We start from the raw sequence: 26,140 nt of genomic DNA on the forward strand, positions 1-26,140 counted from the left end.
TGGTGTAACTACACTCATATCTTTTTGACTTTCCAGCCTTCTCCTCACACTTAAAAGAAGAAGAAACAATTCCACCAAAATCTGTAGTTCTCTTTGGTATAATAACTATAGTCATTTACAACCAGAAGATTCTTAACTCATGATTCTTAATGCCAACCACCGCTTCCTTTGTTTTGTGAAGTCACTGGCTGCACTGCATCATTCTTGTAAGAATTTAGAGCAACTAATGTGGCATCAACAGCAGACTTATGAGGGATAAATACAGCTGTTTTTCTGCCACATTGTTTTTAGTGGTTCCTTTTGTCTTTTTCCCCCAACATGTTTCTTCTGAGAAGAAAATTACAACAATGGAACAGATTAAATCAAGTAAGCTAAATATGAGTGTCTGTGACATCTCTGGTCCATGTCAGTTTCATTCCCAGCAGTCTCTCTTGATGTATAATCAGGGCAAGACTGAGCTGTGCACTGAGCATGCCCAGAGGTCCCAGCTGTGGCACCTTGTTGGAGAACAGAGGTCCTATTGTGTGCTGCTGTAACCCAACACAGTGGCACAGAGCTCAGATTAAAGGCTGTGCTCCTGGACCATCTCTCTGCAGACAAAAATATTAACAGTGGGCAGCTACAAAGTCAAAGGCGACTGGTTCCCCAGTTTAATGTAGCTTGTGCTGGAGTGGGAAAATCCACACAAGGCAACTTAAAATTGACCTTTTTATCAGAGTCAGTGTGTGTCAAAGGGAGCATTACACTGATGCGATCTCAGCACTTGCATAATCTTTAAATAGGGTAACTGGGCTTTTGTTTGTGCTACAGAGGGGCTCAGGTCTAGACCCTGAACTACACAACGATGCCTTTGCTGCTCTGTCTGTGTGAGTTGCATGTGTTCTCCAGTGCCACCAGCACAGATCCTTATTAAAATACACTGAGGTCATCTTACTATCCACTAGATGACGCTCTCGGTTTTTAAAGACAAGCAGCTGCAAATCTTATTCATGTAGAGTGTAATTCATTAATCTTAAATGCAGTGTGGCCCAAGCAAACACGTGCAGGCTATAATTCTTCCAGGTCCATAAATGATTCATTAAACAATTAGTTTGTACTGCCGATTACTACCATTTATGAACTTGCAGCGTGCAATTTGTTACTTTTATGTTATATTTTTAAAATACAGGGTCAGTCTTTAGTAGGGTGCGCCTTTTTTTAGACTTATTTCTCCTCAGTACACGCTGACTATCTAGTAGATCCACCCATGTAGCTACTCTGCCTCATTGGTCCAGCTCAAAATGCATTAAATCACTCGTCTTATTATTATTTGCAGGAAGGGTTTTTAATACCATCATACTGAGCCGTCCTCGTCCTAACACAAACAAAACAGTAGCATCACTCTATGAGATGGATTATTGTTTGATGTTTGGTTTATCAGTTTGAACGAAATGAAGAAGAAAGATGTTTGTTTTATTCTGAGCTTGTATGAATTATTGTGACTTTCCGACAGCCATCGCCAGGTTCTTCAGACTCCAGAGGCTGGAGCGGTCCCGGGCCTGGGTGTGTTCGTTTGTTGTGTGGAGGCTGTTTCTGGTGGGAGGGCGGATTAGAGCGCTTGATTTAGGAGGCGGGGCAGGCCGGCCGGTCGGACGTCCTCCGGAGGCTGCCTGGTGAGTCTCCCTCCGCTCTGAAAACAACTCAGAACCAAAGAAGTCAGCCGACTGTGGGTCGGACACTTTGCTCAGCCGATTATTCCAATTTTTCCTCCAAAAACACAGAAAACACAAAAGTTTCAAATCTGCGATAAGTGAGCCAGAGGGAGAAACGACGCCGGTGAGTATCGAGCTAACTGTTGATTGTTGGTCGGTAACAGCCGTGAACTTCCAAAACGAGCACAAAACTCTCACTTTAAACACAAAGTAAATAATGAAACTTGTTTTGATGAGGTGAAACTCGGAGGCTTTTTCAGGCTGGTGGTCTCTTTCACTCCACCAGCGATGGAAAACAGGCACAAAGTGCTCAGGTCAGCTCACCTGCTGCCTCTGAACTAAGCTCGAACCCTGATGCTCCTCCAGATCGACGCACTGCTGCTCATGTTGTGTAACTTTTCCCACGTTGTAAATCGTCGCACTCTTGAGAGACTTGGTTCACTTTCCGAAGGTTCCCCCCTCTGCTGCGGATTTGTTTTCTTCATGCGTGAACCGAAGCGCCAGGTGTGTGTGCAGATGAAGTCCTTCCTCTGCTCGGCTGTCTGGTCAGACCACAGCCTGGCCCCTCAGATCTGTAACACAGGGGTCAGTGAATGCAGCACGGAGACTAAGTCAGCTGAGGCTTTTCTTAAATAATGGAAAGGAAAAGTAACACACTTGTTGGAGCTCAACAACAAGTGTCAGATGCATGTGAAAGGGTCTGTTGTGTTGTCTGTCGTCTTACCTTGGCCTTGGCTTTTTTTCTGCCACCCTGTGGAGACTGAACCAGAGTAATTCTGACTAATGGAGGCCCCAGGACCAGCCAGTCATGAAAGTTGATTTGTCAAACCGAAGTAGATTTGAGTTAATCCCATGTTGTGCTAGAAGTGGCCAGAAAGGAAGCTGTGGAGCAAACTTTTTCTTCCAGTGTTGTATGGCAGTACCTGAAGGCAAGATCCCGTCTCTGTAAATTTAACATGCCTTAATGATAAAAAGGTCAGCCCTGACAGCAGATGTGAATATATATTTAACAACGAGCATTTATGAACTTGACTGGTTGTGAGACAAAGTATGTACAGATCTGTATGGCTTAGACACTTTGGCTAAACTGTCTACCAACAGACGTCACAAAATCTTCTGTACAAATAAATATCTCCAATTCATAAATGTCCAGATTTCCCATAGAGGCATTCTGGTCACAGATTTGCATTTTGCAATTTTGCCCACAACTGCTTGGTGTTGCATATTTTTATGAATGGGTTGTCTTTTGTCTATAGGTCAGTCTATATGATATATCCTGCATTTAGCTTTGTTCTCTCTCTTATCAGTGTCCTTCTTCCAGGCTCATTGTAGCCAGTTTTTCTAATGTAGCATCAGCTAGAAGGGGACATTATCAACAAGACAAAAAGGAACCTGTTAAAAGCCCATTGTCCAGTGAAAAATGTGGTGGCTGCTGATTGCTTTGTCTTTGCTGGCTTTTCAGGCATAAATGTGTCATAAATGTGATGAATATTTAAGAGCTTACTTCAATATTCGTACACAGTTTGATATTTATTGCCAGCCAGGTTCTCACAACCTGGTTGCAAATCCATCTACTTTGTCAACCCCATAATTATTATCGATGTGTTAGAATTTAACCAAATATTTTTTTTGTTGCTTTCTTTTCATCGCATTTCCTGTGTGTGGCCAGCAAATTACAATGTCATGTACAAGGATAAGCACACACAAGTAGACTCGTTCCACTTCATACTGAATAACCTTCAAAGTTGTGTCGAGCTGACTAACACTCAATGAAGTCAGTTTTCTCTGACTTGTTATTGGAGTGTTATCTCTCTAATACCTTTCTCTTAACCTGTTAAACCTATGTTCTCGATTATGCATTGTAAACAGTCATTTTGTTAAACCATACCTCTTACTCACTCCTCTGAAAGGGTTCGCTAAACAGTACCTGTTGTGAAAAGAATTTGGCTGACTTGAGTCATATTTTTAAGCCTTATTTATGGGTTTTAATAAGTCACAGACTAGGCAGAGAAACCAATCATCTAATTTTCTGAGAGCATATTAGCTGAGCTGTTCAATGAAAATGATTTTTGTGAAGAAACAACGCAGCAAGCATTAGTAGATAGTGCAAAACAAGAAAGCAGAATGAATGAAAGCAGATGACAGAGCTAAATGAGAGCAAGGATTTAATGTTTCATTAGAGGTTGATTGAGAAGCGAGGAAACAATTGTTGATATTATTGAATTCTGTATTTAATTTCTGACTCTCTGAATCTTTGCCTGCAGAGTTGGGTTCCCTGATCCTGGTAGAGGGATTTATTTTCCTTCTGTCTTCCTAATGGAGTCATACAGAGTGACTGGCATATCTATCAGTGGAGAGCAGCGGGTCTGCACGCAGCCGCCTCGCTCATCCAGGCCCAACAGTAATGGAGCTGGTTCTTACGGTCTCAGCATCCGTGTCCAGGGCATAGATGGACACCCTTATGTAGTTCTTAACAATCAGGATCGTGGTCCTCAATCCTACAGTGACCCCAACAGTAACGGGTATGTTGACACAGAAGGCTCATTTATTGAGAACTACCAAGAATATGATTTCAGAGGAGGCAAAGAGGCTGGGTCCACCAGCCCCTTCATGGAGTACAGATCTCAAAAGATGATGCATTACAGTGTCCCTCAGAATGGTGTTGGAGATTCACAAGGAAAGAAACCATCCACCCTTCTGAATTTTCAAAAGCACCCTGAGTTACTGCAGCCTTATGATCCAGAGACCAACTCCTTCAGCCTTGATGGTTTGCACAGCCTGCCTTCAAGACCCGTGTCTGTGGCAGAGATTGGGAACGAACCCCAGAGTTCTTCCTCTAAATCTAGTGCATCTGCACCATCGCATGCTAGCTTAACAAGTCTGGATCGGAATAAGGCTTCTTCACTGCAAGAGAAAAGACATCTTTCATCACAGAGCCACAGTGAGCCAGTGCTTCCCAAGCCACCGTCAGAGCCTGAGTCTGTGCCCCTTTCACAAGTCACTCAGCCTAAGACCAGGCCACAAGCACAAACTGCTCAGCCACAGACCAGATCTCGTCTCACCAACCCAAACCCATCTCAGTCCAAGCCAGCCTTTAAAACTCAACACCAGTCAATGCCTCCAGCCCAGCCTCAGCCGTCTGCTGTGTTGAGTCCCACAAGTGAGCAGAGCAAGACCTCATGCAAATCCCCCAGTGCTATGAGCAGCACCAATTCTAGCCTGGAGCGCACCCAGCGTGAGCCTGATGTTCTTCGCCTGTGCAGGACTGACTCCAGCGGGCCAGTCCTTCAAACCTTTTCCCGGTCTCGCCACTCCTCGTCATCTTCCAACTCTAAGGCTCCAGTGGATGAACAGATGGAGGCCCTGTATGCAGACACTATCAACCGGCATGAGAATCGCCGTTATATCCCTTTCCTTCCTGGTTCAGGCAGAGACATTGACACTGGGTCTATACCTGGTGTTGATGAACTCATTGAGAAGTTTGATGGTAAAGATGGCAGCCACCAACGCAGGGGCAGGGCAGGGCGCAGGAACAGGATCAATCCAGAGGACAGGAAACGTTCCCGCAGTGTAGACAGCGCCCTTGGTCTGCGGGATGGGTCAAGCTACATAGATGAATTTAGCCGCCATCGAGGCACATCAAAGGAGCATGTCCTGCGTCCTTCACAGTTACGGCTTCAGAAAACCTCCAGCAGTCAGGACTGCCTCATGACTGTGGATGGTAAGGCTGCATCATCTTGTGTCACCAGTGCACCTGGCTCCCCCCAGAGCACCATCTCTAAAGGTGTAGGCTCCATCCAAGGGTACGAAAAGCCGCAGAGTCACTCCTCTTCACTACCATTCAAAAGTAAAGAGAAGGAGGACAGTGCTTCTTCAAGTGGGAAGTTTTCAGCAACATCGGTATCAACAATGATATTGAAGCCTTCTTCCGGTTCAGCCAAAAAGCACACCACAGAGGCAGATGTTCAGGTAAAAAGGGAGAAATCTCTGCTGCTGCATTATCCTCTGAGCTTTCTTGTTTATTTACTTCAAAAATATATTGTCCAAGTATTTATTGTCTGTTCAGTGCTAACCCTGTTTAGTTTTAAGCTTTTTTAAATTTCCTGTTATATTAGGTGACACCTGATCTCCTGAAAGGTCAACAAGAGCTTTCACAACAAACACATGAAGAGACAGCAAAACAAATATTGTTCAGTTACTTAAAGGATGGGTGAGTTATCTTTTCTGTTTTTGTCAATGTACATACTACATTTATTCCTCATACTAATAAAGTGTGTTGGTAAATACAGCCTGAATGTCATGGTCTTTGGTTTTAGTTGAACGTTTTGTTCCCACTGAAGCCTGAAATGAACATGTTGCTCCATTATGGCAATGCATTACGAAGGAAGAGACTGTTGTGTGGGAGCACATAAATGGTTTTATCATTGCTGGACTGTTAGTGATAAAATGGAAGGAATGCGGTGTTCTCGCCCCTCCGCCCCCCCATCTAGGCTGTGAGAGATCCAGCTGTCTGGAGTATGTTTTCTTGTAGAATCCCACCTTCACTCCCCGCTTTCTTCTTAGCAATGTTTGTTTCTGTAATCAGACTCTTTCTCTCTCTCAAACAAAACAGATTGTGGCCCAAAAGGTGAAATTTATTTTAGTTGTTAAATGGTATGCTTTGGAATTATTACTCATGCCATTCTGTCTTTTATTCAAGTTAGCAGGTCAGTAATTGTTTCTGCAGAATGTGTTAATTAAACACAAAAAGCCAGTTAAACTATGCCCTGCAGTATTTTCATTAGTTGTGCTTGATTTTGCAGTGAAAGACAGTTTATTCTACAATTTCTGCATGAGCTGCAGGTTTAGAGTAAAGCAGAAAGAGAACAGGAAACTCCTTGGGTGTGTCTGATCACAGGTCAAGAGTCACAGGACAAAGGAAAGGAAACACAGATGGAAGTGCAGGGGCTAAAAACTGAGCTACATTCTCAAGGCCCAGAAGACAAACATTCACTGACTGGGGTTATACACATTTAATGAATATCATCTGCGCAAAAATATGGGAGGTTTGGGGGTTTGGCTCTCTGTTTTTGCCTTGTAATTTATTGAAATAACATGTCAATGCTGGCATGTGAAAGTGGTAAAATTATATTTTACTTGATTTTTAAGTTTTCGTTTCAACTACAGGATAAAATATCCGGGAAAGTCCTCCTATCTTTGGCCTTTCAAACATCTATTGCCTAAACTCATCTAAATTCAGAGTGGCGTGCTGCCCAACAGCCAAGTCAAACTGACTACCTTTACGTTTTTATTGTTATCAGTCAGGAATATGACTATGAAGTTTGTTGGTGTTTTTGGCTTTGCGATCAAAACAATGAATCCAGTTTTCTTTTAAAGATCATTTTAAAAAAGCTTGATTAAAAGTTATCTAAATTTGAAACAACTGGACATATTTGTGGTTCTTAAGGATGGGTGCTGCATCATTTTAACGGATTTCTACTAATTTACCAGATTGTGAAATGGGACTGTGCGTGCATTTGATTCTTCAAGATCAAAGCAGTGTGATCCCTCTTGACCCTTTCTGAGCTCAGAAGGAGATCCCAGCCCAGTCCGAGATTTATTCCTGAGTCTCCAAACACAGAGATTCTTTCAACCTTAAATAATCAGCCTGTGTTAACATACCCATGTGTGTTTCTGCAGGAGCAATGATAATGATGAAACAACAAAGAAAAAGGTCAACCTTGTCTTTGAGAAGATACAGACTTTGAAGTCTCGGGCCACAGCAAGTGTACCAGGCGACAATAAAGTGAGTCGTCATGTTTCACTTTTTCTCCACAACAGATAAATAACTCATCAATACAAAAAAATCTCTCTCTGTCAGTCTGTATTCTGCAGATGAAAAGGTACCATCATGTTTGGTACAAGGCCATTGGCCTCCCAGCCGGATGAAAGCTGTGAAAATTGTGAGGAATTTTATTGGGCTAATTAAAATGTTCGAAGTTAACATAAAATTTTTCTCATTATCCTATTTGATTCAATGTTGAAGAAAACTGTGATCAGATCCATTTCATCATTTGAAAAGCAGACGCTGTCAGTTGTCAAGTACTTCCCCTTGTCTGAATAACTGAGTGAAAATGAACTGCAAATGAATAACTGATGTTATTAACTAAATAATCTGCGCATTTATTGCCAATGGATCATGAAGGGATTCATCCTTAAATATCTGCGTCCTTCTTTCAGTCCCTGGACCTTGCTGCACAAACCAAAGCTCTGCAGGAACAAAATGGTGAACTAGAAAAAGAAATGGTTGAACTGAAGAAGCAACTTGATGAACGAGCGATGGTAACATCAGCCTAGATGAAACTATGCCGATGACACAATCGTGATTATGTTGGCATGTCAATGTATTGCTAAATGTGTTGTTTTGAGAATGTTCTTCAATTAAGAGGTTGGTTGGAAAGGGGTTTTTAAGTATTTTAAGAGATCAACCTGTTGAATTTAAAAAGATATTTTTGGGCCATTGTTTGGATGTGAAAATGGCAAAGCTTAAGACGAAGTTGCCTTTTAATCAACTGAATAATGGCATAAATAGGCAACTTTGCTGGAGTAAACTGAACTTTAAAATAAGTATGGGGAATATATTTACTTTTCAGTATTTTTTTAATAAATTTTTGTCTTTTATATATTATGTATATCTTGGCTCTATTTCTATATAACCGGAACAAACTTCTGCAATATTAGAAATGGACCATATTTTTCCCATGATGGATTTATAACTATTAACAAAAGCATGTTCTAGGAGACATTAAAGACTCTACTTTCTATCTACATTGAAATGTCAACATTAATATCTGTATATTTCACCATCAGAAAAATCAGGCTGACAAAAAGACAGCAGCGAGTTTGAAAGAGATGCAGCAGGAGTTGGAGCAGAGCACGGAGGAGTCCAAGCATCTGAAGGAAAAACTAGCCAAAACAGAGGCTGAGCTCCAGACCATAGTAGAAGAGTGAGTGCAGTGTTACAGTGTGGTGGTCAATAACCAGCAGCATAGATTGATCAACTAGCTTAGCTTTGTTTTGCATTTCCAGAATATTTTGTAGAACATTTTAAATTTCAACAATTTCAATCATACTGGTGTTTGTTAAACTACACAGAAATGAGAGGCATTGGGGAAAACACTCAATCTCAGCTCCCCTTATAGTACCTCTTTCTTGGTTGTATGCTGCAATTAGTTAATCCATCAGTGTCTGTGGTGGAACGCTGAGAAGGAATTGTGGTCTTGTTTCTTGAATATTTATCCCTACCATTTTGTCTTCACTCCTTCACTGGTCATATGATTATAATAATAATAATTACCTAGAGGTGTTGTTCATCAGCTGTAGCTTTGCAGTTACTGGTACATTAAACCCAACTTTTAAATGTAGAGTCAGTTGACATTAGTGAAGGATGTCTGTTGTTCTATGTGACATATTATGTACATATCATACAACTGTTTGTTAGGACATTAGCTTATCAAGGTTTTTGTTCATTTTCATTTGCCAGTTTCATCTTTATTGTGTTTCTTTCTAGGATTATTTCCTCAGTACCAAATATCACCTAACTGCTCTGAATATATGCCTCCTTATGTTGATTCATCATTTTGGGATTTGAGCCTTTTTTGGTAGCTTGAGGAGGCAGACAGGAAACATGGGGGAGACAGAGCAATATAATATAAATCAACAACAAAGGCCTAGAATTGCCCCCCATTTAATTGATTCTTTCTTCCCAGTCTTGTAATCTAGAGACAGTTTAGACATTATTGGTTTGCCATGATTCAGGTATTTGTTTGAACCATTAATGTTTCTAGACATCACATTCTGACCCAGCCATTTTCCATTTGCCTGTGTGAATTAAGGTGCAGGTAGGTGGCTGTGAACAGTATAACAAGGTCTTGTAATTTGTGTGACATCATCTGTGGTTTGTCAGGCTGTTCCAGGTGAAGATGGAGAGGGAGCAGTATCAGACAGAGATCAGAGACCTACAGGACCAGCTGTCAGAGATGCATGATGAGCTTGACTCAGCCAAAAAGTTAGCTGCTGATGGAGAGAAGGAGATCATCATGATGGTAATAATATAATTCTTGATCTTTATCAAAAAGAAGTTTAATAAACACGTTTCAGGATGTCAGTTCAGTAGGCAGTTCTTTAATGTGATGCAGGATGCTGTCGGGAGAATTTGGCCACACATTCTCCAGACCACCTCCACGTCTGAGTGATCGGATTTCAAATGCATCCTCAAGCATCTTGGATGTGTTCACACATATAACGCAGTCCACTTCTGATGAGATCACTCAAAATGTATATTTATCTGCCCTAATTTTCCATAGGATATGATGCAACTGAAGTTGGAGATGCAGGAACTTCTCATGGCCAAGGAGGAGCAAGAAGATGTGCTGAGGAGGCGAGAGAGGGAGCTGACAGCTCTGAAAGGAGCCCTGAAGGAGGAAGTGGCTGCTCATGATCAGGAGGTGGACAAACTGAAGGAGCAGTATGAAAAGGAAATAAGCAAGCTCCAGGCATCTTTGGAGGAGGCCAAGCAGGTAATCAGCCTCCCATCTGTTTGTTTCCCCTTCCTCCCTCACTCTTTATTCACTCTTACAGATCAACACCATGTGCTCACTCCTCCTCATTTCCTTTGCTTTCACCCTCCCCCACTCCTGAAACACACCCTGTCACAGAGGGCTGTGGAGATAAGTATCTCAGCAGGGGAGCTGTAACTATGTGTATGTGTCTGTTTTGCATAGAAAGTTGAGTGATATATTTGTCATTAGATATTCAAGTGTTGTTGTGATGTGACATTATAGCTGTCCTCCTTTTCAAAGTTCAAAATGCTGAGACTGGTTTTAAAAGATACAATGTTCCTAGAAACAGAATTGCACTTAAAACTCGCATTGCTGTTTTCTGACAAAACAGCAGGGGAAGGAGTCAAAAAGGCCTAATTTGCCATTTTCCTCGCATAAATGAACATTTTGCAAGGCAAGTCCAACCACTTGACTTTTTAGTATTTAAAGACTATAATCCTGTGAATTTTAGTCTTTTTGTCATAATTCATAAGTCATAATTCAGTGACTCAATTATTTGGCTTTGCAGGCTTTTGAAGTGTCTCCCAGTGTCTCTGTGTTATATGATTGCAGTTCATAAACAAGGTAGTTTAAACTCAGTGTTAGTGATGGGATAGAAAAGTCAACTATAGTGGTACGAGTTTTTGTCAAATAACAGGTTGAATTTAAGCTAAACTTCACTATATTCACCTCAGCTGCATAAACAAAACAAAGTGATGTGAGTGAAAAACTATGTACCAGTGTAACTCTTCCTTTTTCATGGGAAGTCCCTCTAGCCAGCCAAGTATGGAGGTGTTTTCCTATCATCGCTGGTTGACTCGAAGAATGCTGTTTGATAACAATATTTAACAGCATTTATCTCCACATGAAATTACTAAGAATTGCCAAACTGACAAGGTCGCCATGTTATGAACTGGCCTATTAATAGAAAATAAACATCTGTGGTGCTGCATATCAGTATTTAGAAAATAATAAAAGTAACACCAGTCATATATCTAAATGTAAAAGACCAGAAGTAAAGTTATTTTTAGAGAAACATTGAGGGCCTGTAAATTGGTGCTCTGGAAACAGAGGGAAATAAGTTCAACTGAGATGAGCAGTGATGTATGGCGCTGAAAGGACTGAAAACACATTGTTTTCAATAGGACTTTGTGTGACTCACGTGCGTCCTGTTTGTCTCAAAGAGTGGAAGTTGTCCTTGTTCTCAGCTTCCTGTAAGCCTGTTCGTCTGGAGCAGTGCTGTGCAGAAAGTCTATGCGGCCATTTCCTTTTTGTTGAACAGAGGCACAGGTCCCCTGAGGGATCATGTCATCAAGGGTTTACCCTTAGTGCTCACAGTTGGTGAGATGAAGTCATTGTTTGTCCTTTATTTTTTTTTAAGAAACAAAGTCTCTAAAAAGTCTTTAAAAAAGCCTTTTCCTTACATCCCTGAATTAACGTTCTCTCTTCAGGTTAGACTTTGTGAGACATTTGTAGATTTTAGTACTGTGCCTATAACTAATTTACAGCAGAAAAAAACCTATACAGGCATACTTTTCTATGTATGTATGGTGTTTAGGCTGGGAAAAAGTGCAAAATGTGTGATAAGATAATCAAATGAAAGCCATAAACTGTGATTTTGTAGCCATGAGATAACCACGTCGTAATTCTAGTAATTATATGTTGGTTGGTTCCAAGCCAAAACAAATCGTAAGTTAAATATCATCAAGAAATTCAAAGCCATACATTTCAAAATGTTCACAGCATGCGTCCAGTAGCTCTCGTGCATTCATGCATTTGTACTTTGTGTGAGGGTGTCAAACAAAAAGAAAGTGATCCATGCATCCTTTCATTCTTTTGCCCCATCTCCAGCCCAAGTGTTGCCTCCCTCTTTGTGTGGCCCTGAGCAGAGTAGCCCATGTGGGGAAGAATGCTGGAAACTGGGGCACCAAATTGCTCCGTATTCTAGTTAATTGCAGTGGCAAGCCATCACTAATCTAATGAGCTGCCGTTCCTGAGTTGTGTCGTGTCCCCTCTTCTTTCTGAGCCCTGGAAAGGGTAATTGTGGACCTCAGTTGATGATGAATGATGAGTTTGTTTCACACAATAATAGCAGCGGGGGTTGCTGAATAAGTGGGTCAGTATGTTGTAGAAAAGGGGATGCGTGGCCAGCCCAATTGAAAGGAGTGGCGGCCCTGTTTTGTGTCTTAAATTGAAAGCTGCATTGTGTTTTCACCGAGCGTAAATCTGTGGAATTTGATCAAGGTTTAAGAAAAATGGTGGTCATGCTTTTTTTTTTTTTTTTTTTTTTAAGAGCAATAGATCATTTTATCAACTATCCCTGACCTCTGCACATTTGGAAGTGGGTTCTTGGATCTTTCAAGTCAGCATGTGTTGGTATGCAAAAAATGTGGAAAGATGAGGTGCAGTGGTTTTGAGAGAGGGGTTTGTTTTCAGGAATGTTGAGGTCAAAGTAGAGAACATGCACCCACCAGGCCTCCTCCCTCCCCTCAGCCTCAGCGCCGTTACAATGTACCCAGTCCAAACTGCAGGAGAGGCACGGATCTTCATCTTTTTGCCTCATCATGGTGCTGGAGTTGTATCTCAATCTCTGCAGCGCTCCAGATGCTCAGTTTTAAAGGCTTTAATAGGTCTCAGTCACACTTTCCCTTCTCAGCTGTAAAGACAGAGCCTTGTGCTTATCACACCATTTCCAGCTCTTGTTATGTTTCACCTACAGCCCCAAGCCACAGTGTGTAACATGGCCACATTGTTATCATGCGCTCATCTGTAACCTCAATCCCAAATGGTGTATTTTTCATTTCCTACTCCACAGTTTCCACACAAGACTCTGTAGTGATCTCCCGCTCACCAGTTCATTTTCTGGCCTGTGCCATTCTCACTATGTCTCAGCTTGCCTCTCAAGTAATCTCTGCCAGTGTGTGAACTCTCACTGTCTGATCATCAAACTTACGTAGCCCAGAGAAGAGTTCCCCCTCAGGCTTGTTTTGAAAGTGAGGTCTCCCGCATGAGTCTGTGTGTTTGATGATAGCGGTACATTTCCCAGCGTAGCTTTAGGAGCTGATTTAGCCAGCAACTGGAAAAAGGAGTATGTAGACGCAGAGCAGTAAGCGTGGAAGGAAATGATGAAGCGAGTTTCAGGATCTTGTCAAAGATGGCAAGGACTTAGTAAATTATCCTGGCTGAAATATTACTTCTTGGTCTTCAAATTGATTTATTGATAACTTTACAGATTTATGACATCAAACACTGGAAACAGGAATTAAAACACCCAGTTAAGTCAGAAAGTGTTGAGCTCAGAATAAGGCTACTTCGCCATATCGGGTCCAGGTCCACCACGTCCACGTTTTTTGACAATATTCTGATGGTCTACCTTATATTTTGTCAGGAAGAAATTAATATGAATTTGGCAATTTTTAGTTCATTTTTTGTATGTTGACTAGAAACAAAAATAATAATTAATGAATTAATATAGACAGTAAAATCAAATATTTATAATAGACAGAGTATGCCAGATTTTCATTTAACCAGAAAAAAAAAACTTCTGGTGTGTGTATGTCCATTAATTGTTGCAGGTCTGTATATATTAATAATTATAGTACATTTGTATGGTCTCAATCCCGCTGACTTTCTTTTTCCCCCCTCATACATGCAGCTTAGCTCTGCACAGAGACTCCTTTGAAAACAAGACAAGGTTTGGTTACTGTCCTTTGACTGAAGAAATGCCTTTGCTTCTCAGCTGTCACCTTTTAATTTCTACCTCAGTCCTTCCTTTGAGCCTCTGACGGGCCCTCTGTTCCCGTTGACCTCAGGTCAGGGTACCTTTTTTTCTTTTTCTTTTTTTAAATGAGGGAAGAGGTTGTATTTGTAACACATAGTATCTGCTGGCAAAGCAAATCTACACTGCTAGTTTTTTCCCCTGACATGCTGCTTAAGATCAGAATCAATGTGATATCCTATAGGAAATGAGCTATACACTAAGCTGGGTTGGTAATTAAATAATGCCTGAAAATATTCCCTCTTTCACAAAAAATCAAAGGCAAACAAAACAACTAAAAAATGCAATAAGGAATGGGTTCAAGGAGCAGTTTGTAAATAACACTAATTGAAATTTAAAGTAAGTTAGAAACAGCAAAAAAATGTTTTAGTTATTATTTCAGTTAACTACCACCCATTATTGGTTTTATGGTGATAACACAGGAAATGGATACTGAAGCTTCCTGTGTTGAATCAGTAGTACTGTCTCCAAGTGATGGGACTGTGGTTTTACAATTCTTTAAAAGAGAGAATCCTCAACTTTAACAGTCACTGATGACATGAAATTTGTGAATGACTTGGGTACATGTAACACAAATTTTAATATTTAAGCTTGAGCATTGTATGATGAGTTTGTTCTTGTGTTTCTTTTTATATATGTGGCATTTGATAAAAGGATTGACCCTCCTCACATTAATGCATGCATGCATACTATTGCTCTCCAAAATATGGAATGATCAAACACGAAAGTGATGAACACTAGTTGTGGATATGTGTTTCAGGTCCCCTCAGCTGTATTTATTTTTAAATCATCCTTTCTTTAGTAGTGTTTGAAGATGATTTGGTATGAATAACTGAGAGAGGCTAAATTTCGCCACAGCACATGACCCGGGACCTATGTTTCACCTCGGCATTCGTGCTCCATTTCAAAGATCACACAAAGTTAGTTAATGTGCAACTGTGGACAAACAGTTTGAATACACAAAAGGACCCAAGTCAAACTTTGAGTTAGGACAGAGGAAAAAGGATTTAACTAGCGGTATGATATTACCACGTTCTTTGCTGGTCTTATACTCTCATACAGATGCAAGCTTATGTTGTCAGTCTATTTAAAAGTATTTATTTAAAGAGGTCATAAAGAATTGTATTAAATTGACAAACTAAACATATTGTCTGAAAGCTAATAAAGTGATTTGTTTTGTTCATGCTAATTTGTCAGTGATTGTTAGGTAATCTTTAATAAGGCCTTCACACTTGTAATCAAACATTAACTTTTTGTAATAATGAATAAGAAAATAATAAGTTTGGCCAAGCCTCCTTTGAATTAAGTCAGCTAATCTGCAATATCATCTCTGTGTGGTTCTGATGTTATGTTATAAGTGTGTAAACTCATGTTTCACATGTATTATAAAACCACTCACAAAATAGATAGCGCTGCTCAAGTTTTAAGTCCAAAATCACTGTATTCCCTCCTGCCTCATCTCTCAGACAGCAGCAGGGTCACCCCGTCTTTGTCTGATTTTATACTTGTTCGACCCAGTGTGGGAAGTGGAGCAGGCAGAAGAGTATGAAGCAATGAACTTGTTATGTGCTGTGCTGTTAACACAATGCTGGCAGACACTGTCAATTCTTTATTTATTAAAGGGAAAGCTATATTTAGCTCAGACAGCAGACACAACTCCTTTCTAACATTCCTCAGATTCACCCAAAAAAAAAGAAATCTTCTTTATTACCATTCATCTTCAACTGCTTATCCATTTCTGGGTCACAGGGGGTGCTGCAGCCAATCTGGTGAGGGCGGGGTACACCCTGTACAGGTCACCAGTCCATCACAGGGCCAACACACAGAGACAGACAGAGACACACAACCACTCACATCTACAGACAATTTAGAGTCACAGATTAACCTAAACATGAGGTCTTTGGACGGTGGGAGGAAACCCACGCAGGCACGGGGAGAACATGCCAACACAGCACAGAAAGGCCTCTGGCCGGGAACCAAACTCGCAACCTTATTATGGGGCATCAGTGCTAACCACTATGCCACTGCACTGCCTGCATTATTACCAATGCCACCACATTTATATTTAATGTTTTGCAGGAGCAGAAATATTATTTTCAACAGAGGGCAAAACTTTTTTTTTTTTTTTTTTTAATGGCTAATCTTGAGAGCTGACACAGTGTTTCTGTTGTGGCAGTATTTAGGGCTCCTTGCTCCTTTGATAAGCTGTATCGCCCAGTAAGGTCGGGCTGAGGTTGGCTCTGTGGCAACAAGGTGAACAGGTCTGACTGGCCTGCCAGTACTGAAACAGAGAGGAACATGCCACCTTTTTTTTTTATGTAGAAGCTGCCTGTCTTCATGCTCACTAACAACAAGACAACCTGCCCAACCAGTCCTTTATAACTTTATAGTCACTGAATATATTAAAGGGTGAAGAGTTTACTTTTAGAGTAGACTTTTCGACCTTGGATTCTAATGGAACCAGCATATTCATTTGTATGTTTAAGTTGTGAATCATACAAGCCATGAAATTGTAGCTGTACCTGCTGCCATTAAAATCTCATGACATCTCAAAAAGAACCGATTTCTCTTTTTTCAAGTTCAACAAGAAAGCTAGTCTGAATATTTTAATATTGAAAGCACCCAGTTCTTTTGATTTCTTCCTCCTGCTTATTGTAATGTAGTAGGAGGAATGTTTCCACTGTAGGAATCTTTGTTGCAAACAAAGCGACAAACCAGTTGTTATGTCTACTGTTTGTACTAATGCATTTTCATACACTTTGTCATCTGTGTTTCAACAGCTGAGTCACAACTCAAGGTGATTGTACTTTGAGGCAAAAGGGTTCATGTGTGCTGTAGTGCTTTAATGGACGCACATGGAGTGACATACCTGGATGTCAACAATGTGTGTGATGAGTAACAAAGTAACAAACCTGCGTACAAAGACAGTGATAGATAAACCTATTCTTACATTGAAACAATCTTCTCTGGTTCTGTGACCACATGTGTACCTATAAGTGCCTGTACTCTTCACTGTTCTGACAAAAAAATTAAATCGTCAAACCGGCTATCCAAAGAACAAAAAAATGTTCTTTTAGAAACGTTTGCATGGAGGTTGTACTGACACAACCATTTACTTGATGGGTTCATTGCAATTGGCACCTGGCATCTGTTAAGATTAAATCACATGCTTGGTGTCAGTTTTCTTTGTCTCTGTCTTCCTTAGAACAGACTCTTTTCTGTCTTTCTTTTTTCTTCTTCTTCTTCCCTCTCTTCTCCTCCCTCCAGCCTGAAAGTCTTGATTCATAAATTTGGAATTTCTGTTAACTGATTACCTGCCACAAGTGCAGACTACTGTAAAATTCTGGGTTTGTTAACACAGCTCTAAATATTTATCTCACAACTGGTGGAAAAACTAATCTAGAGTCCCATGAAATAAACAGATATCCCTTCATTGTTGACTGACTTTCATGTGACCCTGAGTCAGCAATGGCTCAGATTTAGTTACATAAATTTATGATTATTATGGAATGTAAGAAGATTACAAGGGGACATTGTAATTTTATGCCCTACAAGAAAAGTTAAAAGAGAAACTGACCCCTTTTTGCATAATGGGGTGTAAAACGTATTGTACTGCTGGTCCTTTCTCTGGCAAGTATCACAGACTTCTGCTTCCTCTGTGCTGAGGCGTTGTGTCCTGTGATTTACAGAGCAGTGCAGCAGCGGTCCGTGAGAAGGCTGAAGTGGAGGCAGCCAAGGGTGCAGCGGAGGGGCAGGCAGGACGACTTACCCAGGAGGCTGAGCGGCTGCGCCGGCGTGCTCAGGAGCTTGAAAACGAGGTGGCCAAGCTCAACCGCATCATCGATGATGCCAAAATACAGGAGAGCAGGCTGGAGGACCGAGTTGGCCGACTGGAGGTGAGGGGTCATGATAAATGTAGTCAGAACTGCAACTAAAGTTTTATTTCACCACATTGATAGTTTAGTTACATTTAGTGGCATATACTGCATATATATCTATTGTACTACTACTACTACTACTTTTATATTATGTACACCTATATACACTTATATGTCAACAGAAAGAGAAGAAGCAATTGGAAGAGTCTCTGGCGGAAATTAAGGAACAAGAGGAGGAGATGGCACGCGCTAACCGAGCATTGACCTTGCGGCTGGAGGATGTTCAGGTGAGTTGAGCACCACTGCAGGAAAGGGGCTCTGGGCTTTCATCACGTGTGTCAATACTATGTTATTCTAGGCAGTGCAGGGGTTCAGTGGCTATCATGAATGCCATGTTATTGCAGCGTCCTGGGTTTGTTCCCAGCCGAGGATCTATGCTGCAAGGTCATTCTCCTCTTGCTCACTGGTTGAAATAAAGGGGTAAAAGGCTGAAAAATATTACTTAATTAAAAAAATACTATAATGTATGTCTTCTGTGCAGAGGAACTTGACAAAACTGACCTCTGAGCACAAAGAGCTGGAGGAACGATTGCAAGAAGAGAAGGCTCAGAAGGAGCAGTTTAAGAACATGAAGAACGACATAGAGGGTGAGAGGAGGCTGCTGGATCGTACAGTGGAGAAACTTCAGACAGAGGTCAGCAATTTTTTGCATTAAATTCCTATTTCACTTGTAACCCAAGGAAGGGTTCACCTCCAGTCAAATGTTGACCTTACGGGACAAAAAGACACTTTTTTAAAATACGGCCACTAAATGATAAAATTTTCTCATGAATTTAATTCTCTCTCTCTGTTTATCTTTCTTTCTTTCTTTCTCTCTCAATATGACTATAGATGAATGATATTGTGGAAGCATCCCAGTCCTCCACTCGGGAGCTGCAAGAGCAGATTGATATTTACAAAGAGAAGAACCGTCGGGAGCTGACAGAGCTGCAGAAGCTTTTGAAGGAGCGAGGACAAGAATTGGACAAGTACTTACTGGCTACCAAAACCCTGCAGGAAGAGGTACCGTGGGCCATGTCAGCTGTTCCTACCATAATGGGCACACTGAGGATGCTTTCATGATGAGACTGATCAATTCAAGGCCATTATTAGTCAGACCGACTGACCCCTCCCATTCAAAACAGATTATGAGCCATTGTTCCTACTTAGCCAGTTTGACCAGTCCCACCACCATCCTCTGCATTTCAAAGAGCGATGTCATCACTTAGGTATCGCTGCTCAGTGCTTTCTTGAGCGGAAAACATAGTGTTAAAGTTAAATAATCTAAAATCCCACAAACTTCCCCAAAGCATTTAATCAATATCAAACACAAGGACGTTTCCAAATATTTTGTGAGAAATTAAATTTATTAAACATATTTATGGCCTAACACTAACTTTTAAATAAAACCTGTTCATAATGAAAACTAAACTTTTTTTTTTTTTAATTTTTGATTTGGCTGACTTGATTTTATGCTAGAAGATTCTTTCTAAATTAAACATCCTTCTCTAGGAATGACTAACTTTGAGAGACAAAGCATCCATTATAATGCAAAACCAACAGCCAGAGTTTTACAAATTCTACATCTCCACATGTCATCTGATGGTGAAATGTATATGTCAGGATAAGGTCAGGCTCCAGGTTCTTCCTTTCTTTCCCCCTAATCCATATTAATGCATATATGTCCAGCTGCTGCACAGGAAGAGGAGGATGTCATTGTTGTGATATCATTGTTGTGAAAGCTGTGCTGGCTGTATTCACATCCTCTTCTTCTGGTTCTCCTGAGGAACTGAGGATCTGGTCTGGGCCTAATGAGTCCACTTTTCCAGTTGCTCTTAAATTCTCTGTAGGTTTCTACCCATGCAGATTTGGCAGACCAATCTAAAATAACAATTTCTTTTTGAAGAAATCCTTGTATTTTTCTGTTCCCTTTATTTAACGTGGTTTAAGTCTTGCATAGGTTATCAGAGAGAACTTGTCAAGATGGCATCTTAAAAACAGCAATTTCATTCTCTAGATAAATTTTACTGAATCATCAACAGATGAATTCCTCCTTTTATAAACTTGCTCATAACTCTTTGGTTTGAGGGTGGATGTACATTTATCCAATTACATTTTGTTTTTGGTTGCTCCGTTTTAGCTCTATGTCTTCAATTAGATCCTACATATGGATTTCCAGGATGAAAAATGAAACAATTCTGCACTAATGTCCAAATATTTGTTCTGAGTAAAAAGTAAGGGCAGATGATGAATTTCCATTACATTAGCAGTAGGGTTTAATCCACCTGGATTGTAGAGGGATTTATAACATGCTCCATGCTCTTTTAATGAGATACTGAATTTCTACTACATGTTCAATGATCCTCAAATATCATGCTTCGTGATAGTTGTCACATCGGGAGGAGGACCTGAGGCATTGTCAGAGGCAAAAGGATGAGGCTGAGCACCGGGAGAAGATGCTGGAGAAAAAGGTTCATGAGCTAGAGGTGGAGGCTGAGGCAAACGCCCACACTAAAGAAGACAAATCCCGACAAATCAGACTCTTGGAGGTACATGACAGTGCCAATTAAAGCCACTGACAAAGGCTTTGTCATTGGGAGAGATAATGATGAACATCAAATCATTCCAGATGATATAAACATCTTTTTGGCTCATCAAACATGTCAATCCATTGTTATGGAAAATGCCAAGCTAACATTTACTAACGATATGAACATAACCGTTTCATTTTACAGGATAGGATTTCTCAACTGGAGTTGGACCTGGATGAAGAACGTCAGAGTGGAGACCAGCTGATGGACAGGATAGACAGAGGAAGAGTGCAGGTAGAAAATCCAGACACATTCCACATGTTCAACATATTGTCATTGTCAGCACTCACTGGTGTTACTGACCTGTTGTCCGTCTTTTCTTTGGTTCATACAGATGTCTCTTTTCCATCTCACTCTGTAAATGAGATCCAGATCTCTTGTTGCTTTGTCCTCCACCTAACATCATGCCAGCATTAATCTCCTAATCAAGGGAGCATGTGACCTCTACAAAACAATTTCAGCTCTTCACAGTTCACAATTCACAATTTACATTTCAATATTCGGTTTAATCTTTTTCTTTACATATTATATCCACACTCCCAGTTTACTTGTGGCCTGGATAACGTGGACGGGTTATTGCTTTGTAAGGAGATCTTGCGTAATCGTTCAGATTGGTGGCTTGCCAGCTTGGTCTTATCCAATTTTCATGCATCAGTCACAAAAGACCCTTCTTAATGCACTGCCAGAGCCAAAATATGCAAGCTGCCAAATGTCTCAAGTTTTCAGGTTGCAGAGTTCATTTGGGAATTACGTTCAGTAACTTCATCTTGAGAACAAATGCAGCTCTTGTACTAGAAGTTAGTTTTGTGTCCTTGCTAGCAAATGCTCCAGTTTTCCTTCCTCTGATAAAGCTGCTGACAGAGGCACTGTGAAGTGAAGATTTAGATAAGGTACGTGTACTTTTAGGATTGTTTGTATGTGGGAGAATGCTTCGTAATCAGAGGGAGGATGTTGGTTCGGGAATTTTTGAAATAACACTGTTGCATTGCAACCCTGCTGGTTTTATGCTAATGTGCATGTCTTGTGTAGCAAATGCAGTACAGGCCAAAAGTTTGAGCACACTTTCCTATTCATTTGAATGAGAAGGTGTGTCCAAACTTTTGGCCTGCACTGTACATTCCAGTGGTCATAGTTTCATGGTATCCTCAGATCTCCTCTGGATGAAATGCAAAACTATGAAATCCAAAAGCAGGTCAATAATTTAGCTTGGTTTCTTGTCCTGCTCTGTCTGGAAGTGACACAGATTCAATGGTTGTGACTTAAATTCACTAAGAGGCTAAGTGTTGTTGAGTGGAGTTTTAAATGGTTTCCCTTTAAAAAAAAAAAAACATTATGCCGGAGAGAGAAGAGTGGCATTGTGACAAAGTGGCATTGGTTCTGCATGAGACTGAGGTCAGTTGTCAAGGCAACGCTGAAGCCTTGTGCAGTCAGAGAGTAGTTTGAGTGTTCTGGGTGTATGAGCACACATACCAGCGTGCACGCGTGTTCTCTAATGTCTGTGGGGAGGCGAAGTGGAGGGGTGGGGGGGCTGCAGCAGAGGCAGCAGGAAGAACACCTGCGTCTCTCCTGGCACCAGGTGCTCCTCTCCTGTCTAAATGAGAGTAATCTCCCCTCTCCTCTCCTGCCGTCTCTCACAAAGCAGATTAGTTTCGCTCTATGTTCCAGTCTGCTGATTCAGCTCCCTCAAGCACTGTGCGGGATGCACCAGTTATAGGGGCCATCGTTCATCAGAGCAGCCCTGTCACCCACTAATTGGCATAAAATATCACCAATTCTAAGCTCCTCTCACAAAGAAACAACCATCACCACTGTATCGATCAGTTTTTCTTCTCCCTTCTTTTGAACTGGGCTGTCACCACACAGCCATGCTCATCCAGTCGCACCCCTGTGAGTCAATTTAATGTGCTGTGTGTTTATATATGATGACACAAGATGAGTGTTCAAGAAATAATTTGACATTTTGGGAAATATATTGATTTGTTTTCTTGCAGTGTCATATTAGATAATATTAATCAGTCTCATATCTCATCACAGGCGATGCTTATAGATGGCTAAGTTGGCTGTTATTTAGTGAGCTACAATACTCTGAGATGTTTATGTCACCATTGGATGGAGCCAGACTGCTGGCGCGAACTTAGTAATTATATTTTACCAACAGGACTGATGGTGGTGTTGACCTCAAGAATAAGCACATAAAACAAGATGTCAAGATATTCCTTTAAAGTTGGAATACTGCACAAAGCTGTGTCATAAACTAACGATTGATTACATTTTGAAAACCCACACAGCCATATTTTCTTTACAGAAAGTACGGTGTTTGATTTTTATTTTTTCCTACTAAAACCACCTGTCACTGAGTGTTGACATTAAGATCACAACCAAACCTGGAATGCAGCTAAACAAGAAAATCCAGCTCGCCAGCTAACTAGTGCACTTCCAGCATTAACTTTTCTATTCTTTCGCATTTTGACTCTCAGGGGAGGTTACTGTTGTGTGACTCAAACAATGACTGATTATAATTGTCATCAGAGTGTTTGGGAGTGTAGTAATGAGCGTGTCTGGATTCGGCTTGACAGGTGGAGCAGATGAGGAATGAACTCCTGCAGGAGAGGGCTAGCAGACAGGACCTGGAGTGTGACAAGATGGCTCTGGAGAGACAGGTACACACTCTCCTGTCTGGACAAAACAACTACACAGTGTTGCTCTGCAGGCTCAGTTCAAAGCACCACCTCATTCCATCCATGTCTTCTCACCATTTCCATTTGATTGTATCCATCCTAATATCAATCAATTTTATGCACACAGATATGATTGTGTTCTCAACTGTCATTTGTCCAGTTCAACAACTCACTACTTCTGCTTCTGGTCCCTCTAGAATAAAGACCTGAAGGGCAGAGTGATTCATCTAGAGGGCTCCCAAAAGTCCAATAAAGAGGGCCTGGTAGCCCAGCTTGAGGTCCGCATACAGGAGCTGGAGGAGAGGCTGGAAGCGGAGGAAAGGTAAGATGAAGACATCATCTGGCAATGCAAATGAGTTGAGATGGTTTGGTCCATGAGAAAACTCTAGAGGGAGGTTTGAGTGAGAGGTAAGGAGCTTCTTCAAGTTAACGATTTATACTTAATACTTATTCTGAAATCCTAACACTGAAAGATTTGGTAAAAAAAAAAAAAAAAAAGATTTATAGGTAATGGAGCTGTATGAAGGTTTTTTCCATCAGAGTAATGAAGAGACTGTAGATTATCAACCAGTTCATGGTTATTTGAGTTTTGAGATTGATGCCATAATGAATATGTTTCAGAGAGCGTGCCAACCTCCAACTGGTGAACCGCAGACTGGAAAGGAAGGTTAAAGAAACAATTATGCAGGTTGAAGAAGAACATCACTCACTGCAGGATCAAAAGGACCAAGTATGTAAAACATACACATTCAACAAACGTCACAAATTAACTGACTTGGTCCTATATCTGCCAGCATCTGAGGCCAATATCTATAAACAGGGATCTTCAGCCACGGTAACACACTCCATGTTTTCTCTTTCTTTAAGCTGAATCTGCGTCTGAAGGCCCTGAAGAGGCAGATGGATGAGGCTGAGGAGGAGATTGACCGACTAGAACACAGTAAGAAGAAGCTGCAGAGAGATTTGGATGAGCAACAGGAGGCCAATGAACAGCTCCAGAGCCAACTCAAAGCAGTGCGCAGTGAGCTCAGGTAAGCACATACAGCTCTAGTGTTAATGGCAGATCAGTGCTTTAAAAAAAAAAAAAAAAAAGAGAGGGTTACAAAGAAGAAACATTCTGTGTCTTAGCTATAATGTAGTTCTGTCTTATGCAGACGTAAGAACACTCCTGCTTCACTGCTCAACAATATGGGTGATGATGATGATGACGACGATGACGACATCAGCACTGATGGGGAGACATACTTCAGCTCATCTTTAGGGTACAAACGGTCCTCGAGTCAGGACAACATCTTGTCCACCTTCAATTTGTAAACAAACTGAAGTCAAAAATGGACTCTCTTTATCTGCATCACTGTGGGACCAAACAGCTTGAGAAAACTCTTAAGTGTTACACTTCAAGATCTGCGTCAATATTCAGACTTTCCAGCCAAGTGAGATCAGTGAAATACTGTTTGTGAAACTTAATTCAACTAGTTTATAAATGTGGGTGTAATCTCACGTCTCTGTGTTATTTAAGCAGCTCTGAATTTAATGGATGGAGTTTTTTAAAGACATTTTATGCTTAAGTGTTGAAATTAAATGTACATATTGTTAAATTTGATAGCAGCACATTCTTCCATGAAGTCTTACCTGTCCAGGATTTTCGGTTCTTTTCTTAACAAGTGAACTGAAACATGCTTGTTAATGATTATTCTAGCATTAGTATACTTGAAAATGCTTCTTTGATGCACTGTAACACAATATTTACTGCTTTTGTGAAAAATATGAAGTTATTAACACTATAATTTTCATGCCTATCAAATATACAATATCTGAGTATACATTTTTGTACAATTCAATTGAAAATATTTACCTTTTCTGTTTTTAAATGAATGAAGATCAAATCCAAAAATATGACATGAGAATCATCTGGATGTTTTTTATTTATTCATGGTCTTGTTTCAGAGAAGTTTTTAGGGAACAGTATTTGAGGGACTTTGTACAAATCCATTTTATACAGTTTTATATTTCTGATAATGACTAATAACACTGTAGCCCCATTCGATTATTATTAACGATCACATGTCGTTATTTTTGTTTAAATTAACTTTTCCTAATCAAACTCGCTTGGCGCTTTGAACAAAACTGCAAATCTCAAAGCCATTTCATATCTGAAAACATCTTTATACTGGAAACACTGAAGTGTGCCTTCTGAATGGCTGCAGTGTTGACACTGAACATGGAGTCTTTTTGTTTAACTCATTGGTGTATATTTGAATGGTGCCGCTCTGTACATAAGTGCTTGCTGGTCCTGTAAATGAACATTTTGGGACCCCCTTAAATATTCCATTAACAAAAAATAAGAATTTCTGCAAATGAGATAAACAGACAATCAGTGTTTTGCTACACTTTAATGATGATGATGATTTGCACTCTGTTGACTCTGCATATGCCCAAATGTGACATTTGCGATTTGAGTGTATGAAAACAAATTCCTGCCACTACCTCTCTTTTCACATTTATAAGTTCATTGAACCTGCTGATACTAAAATAAAGTTGCTTCCTGTTACTCTCACATGTATTTTTTCCTGTGTGAATAATTCCTACCTGACAAAAGTCTCAGTCAGAAGAGAACCTCTAAGGCTGGACTGGAGTTACGGCCAAGGGCAATGACATAACTAAGCCACAGATGTCCTGATGACCTGTTGTGCAGCATAGTGTTTGGATATATGCTTTCACAGAATTAATATAAGCTGTAAGTCCTTCCAACTCTCTGGGGGGGAAAAAAAATCACCCCACAGTTAAGAGTACATGGTTTTGTTTTTTCAGCAATTTGGCAGTTAGTGGCTTTTTCTTTCAATGCACAATGGACCTTCACTGAGGCTTTCTCTGTTGAGCAATGTCCGAGAAAATCAGTACATTTT

The 26,140-nt window shown here is 40.6% G+C and overlaps 1 protein-coding gene across 1 annotated transcript; it reads left to right on the top strand.

The window, feature by feature from the left end:
* The first annotated feature begins 1,635 nt into the window (after positions 1-1,635).
* Positions 1,636-25,791, top strand: cgnl1 (cingulin-like 1). The gene is made up of 19 exons (XM_029498281.1): positions 1,636-1,815; positions 3,956-5,660; positions 5,807-5,901; positions 7,371-7,476; positions 7,911-8,012; positions 8,541-8,677; positions 9,637-9,775; positions 10,037-10,249; positions 17,738-17,944; positions 18,109-18,213; positions 18,468-18,620; positions 18,818-18,988; positions 20,353-20,514; positions 20,701-20,790; positions 23,133-23,216; positions 23,432-23,556; positions 23,856-23,964; positions 24,102-24,265; positions 24,389-25,791. The coding sequence occupies exons 2-19, from the start codon at positions 4,008-4,010 to the stop codon at positions 24,546-24,548; spliced, it is 3,975 nt and encodes a 1,324-aa protein (XP_029354141.1). The 5' UTR covers positions 1,636-1,815; positions 3,956-4,007; the 3' UTR covers positions 24,549-25,791.
* Positions 25,792-26,140: the final 349 nt, after the last annotated feature.

This window comes from Echeneis naucrates, chromosome 3 (genome assembly GCF_900963305.1).
Source record: "Echeneis naucrates chromosome 3, fEcheNa1.1, whole genome shotgun sequence".
Taxonomy (NCBI): Eukaryota; Metazoa; Chordata; class Actinopteri; order Carangiformes; family Echeneidae; genus Echeneis; species Echeneis naucrates.

Coding starts and splice junctions, on each gene's coding strand:
- cgnl1 (XM_029498281.1), top strand. CDS start 4,008: ATGGAGTCATACAGAGTGACTGGCATATCTATCAGTGGAGAGCAGCGG. Junction 10,250..17,737: donor CTTTGGAGGAGGCCAAGCAG/GTAATCAGCCTC, acceptor TGTGATTTACAG/AGCAGTGCAGCAGCGGTCCG. Junction 18,621..18,817: donor TGGAGAAACTTCAGACAGAG/GTCAGCAATTTT, acceptor ATATGACTATAG/ATGAATGATATTGTGGAAGC.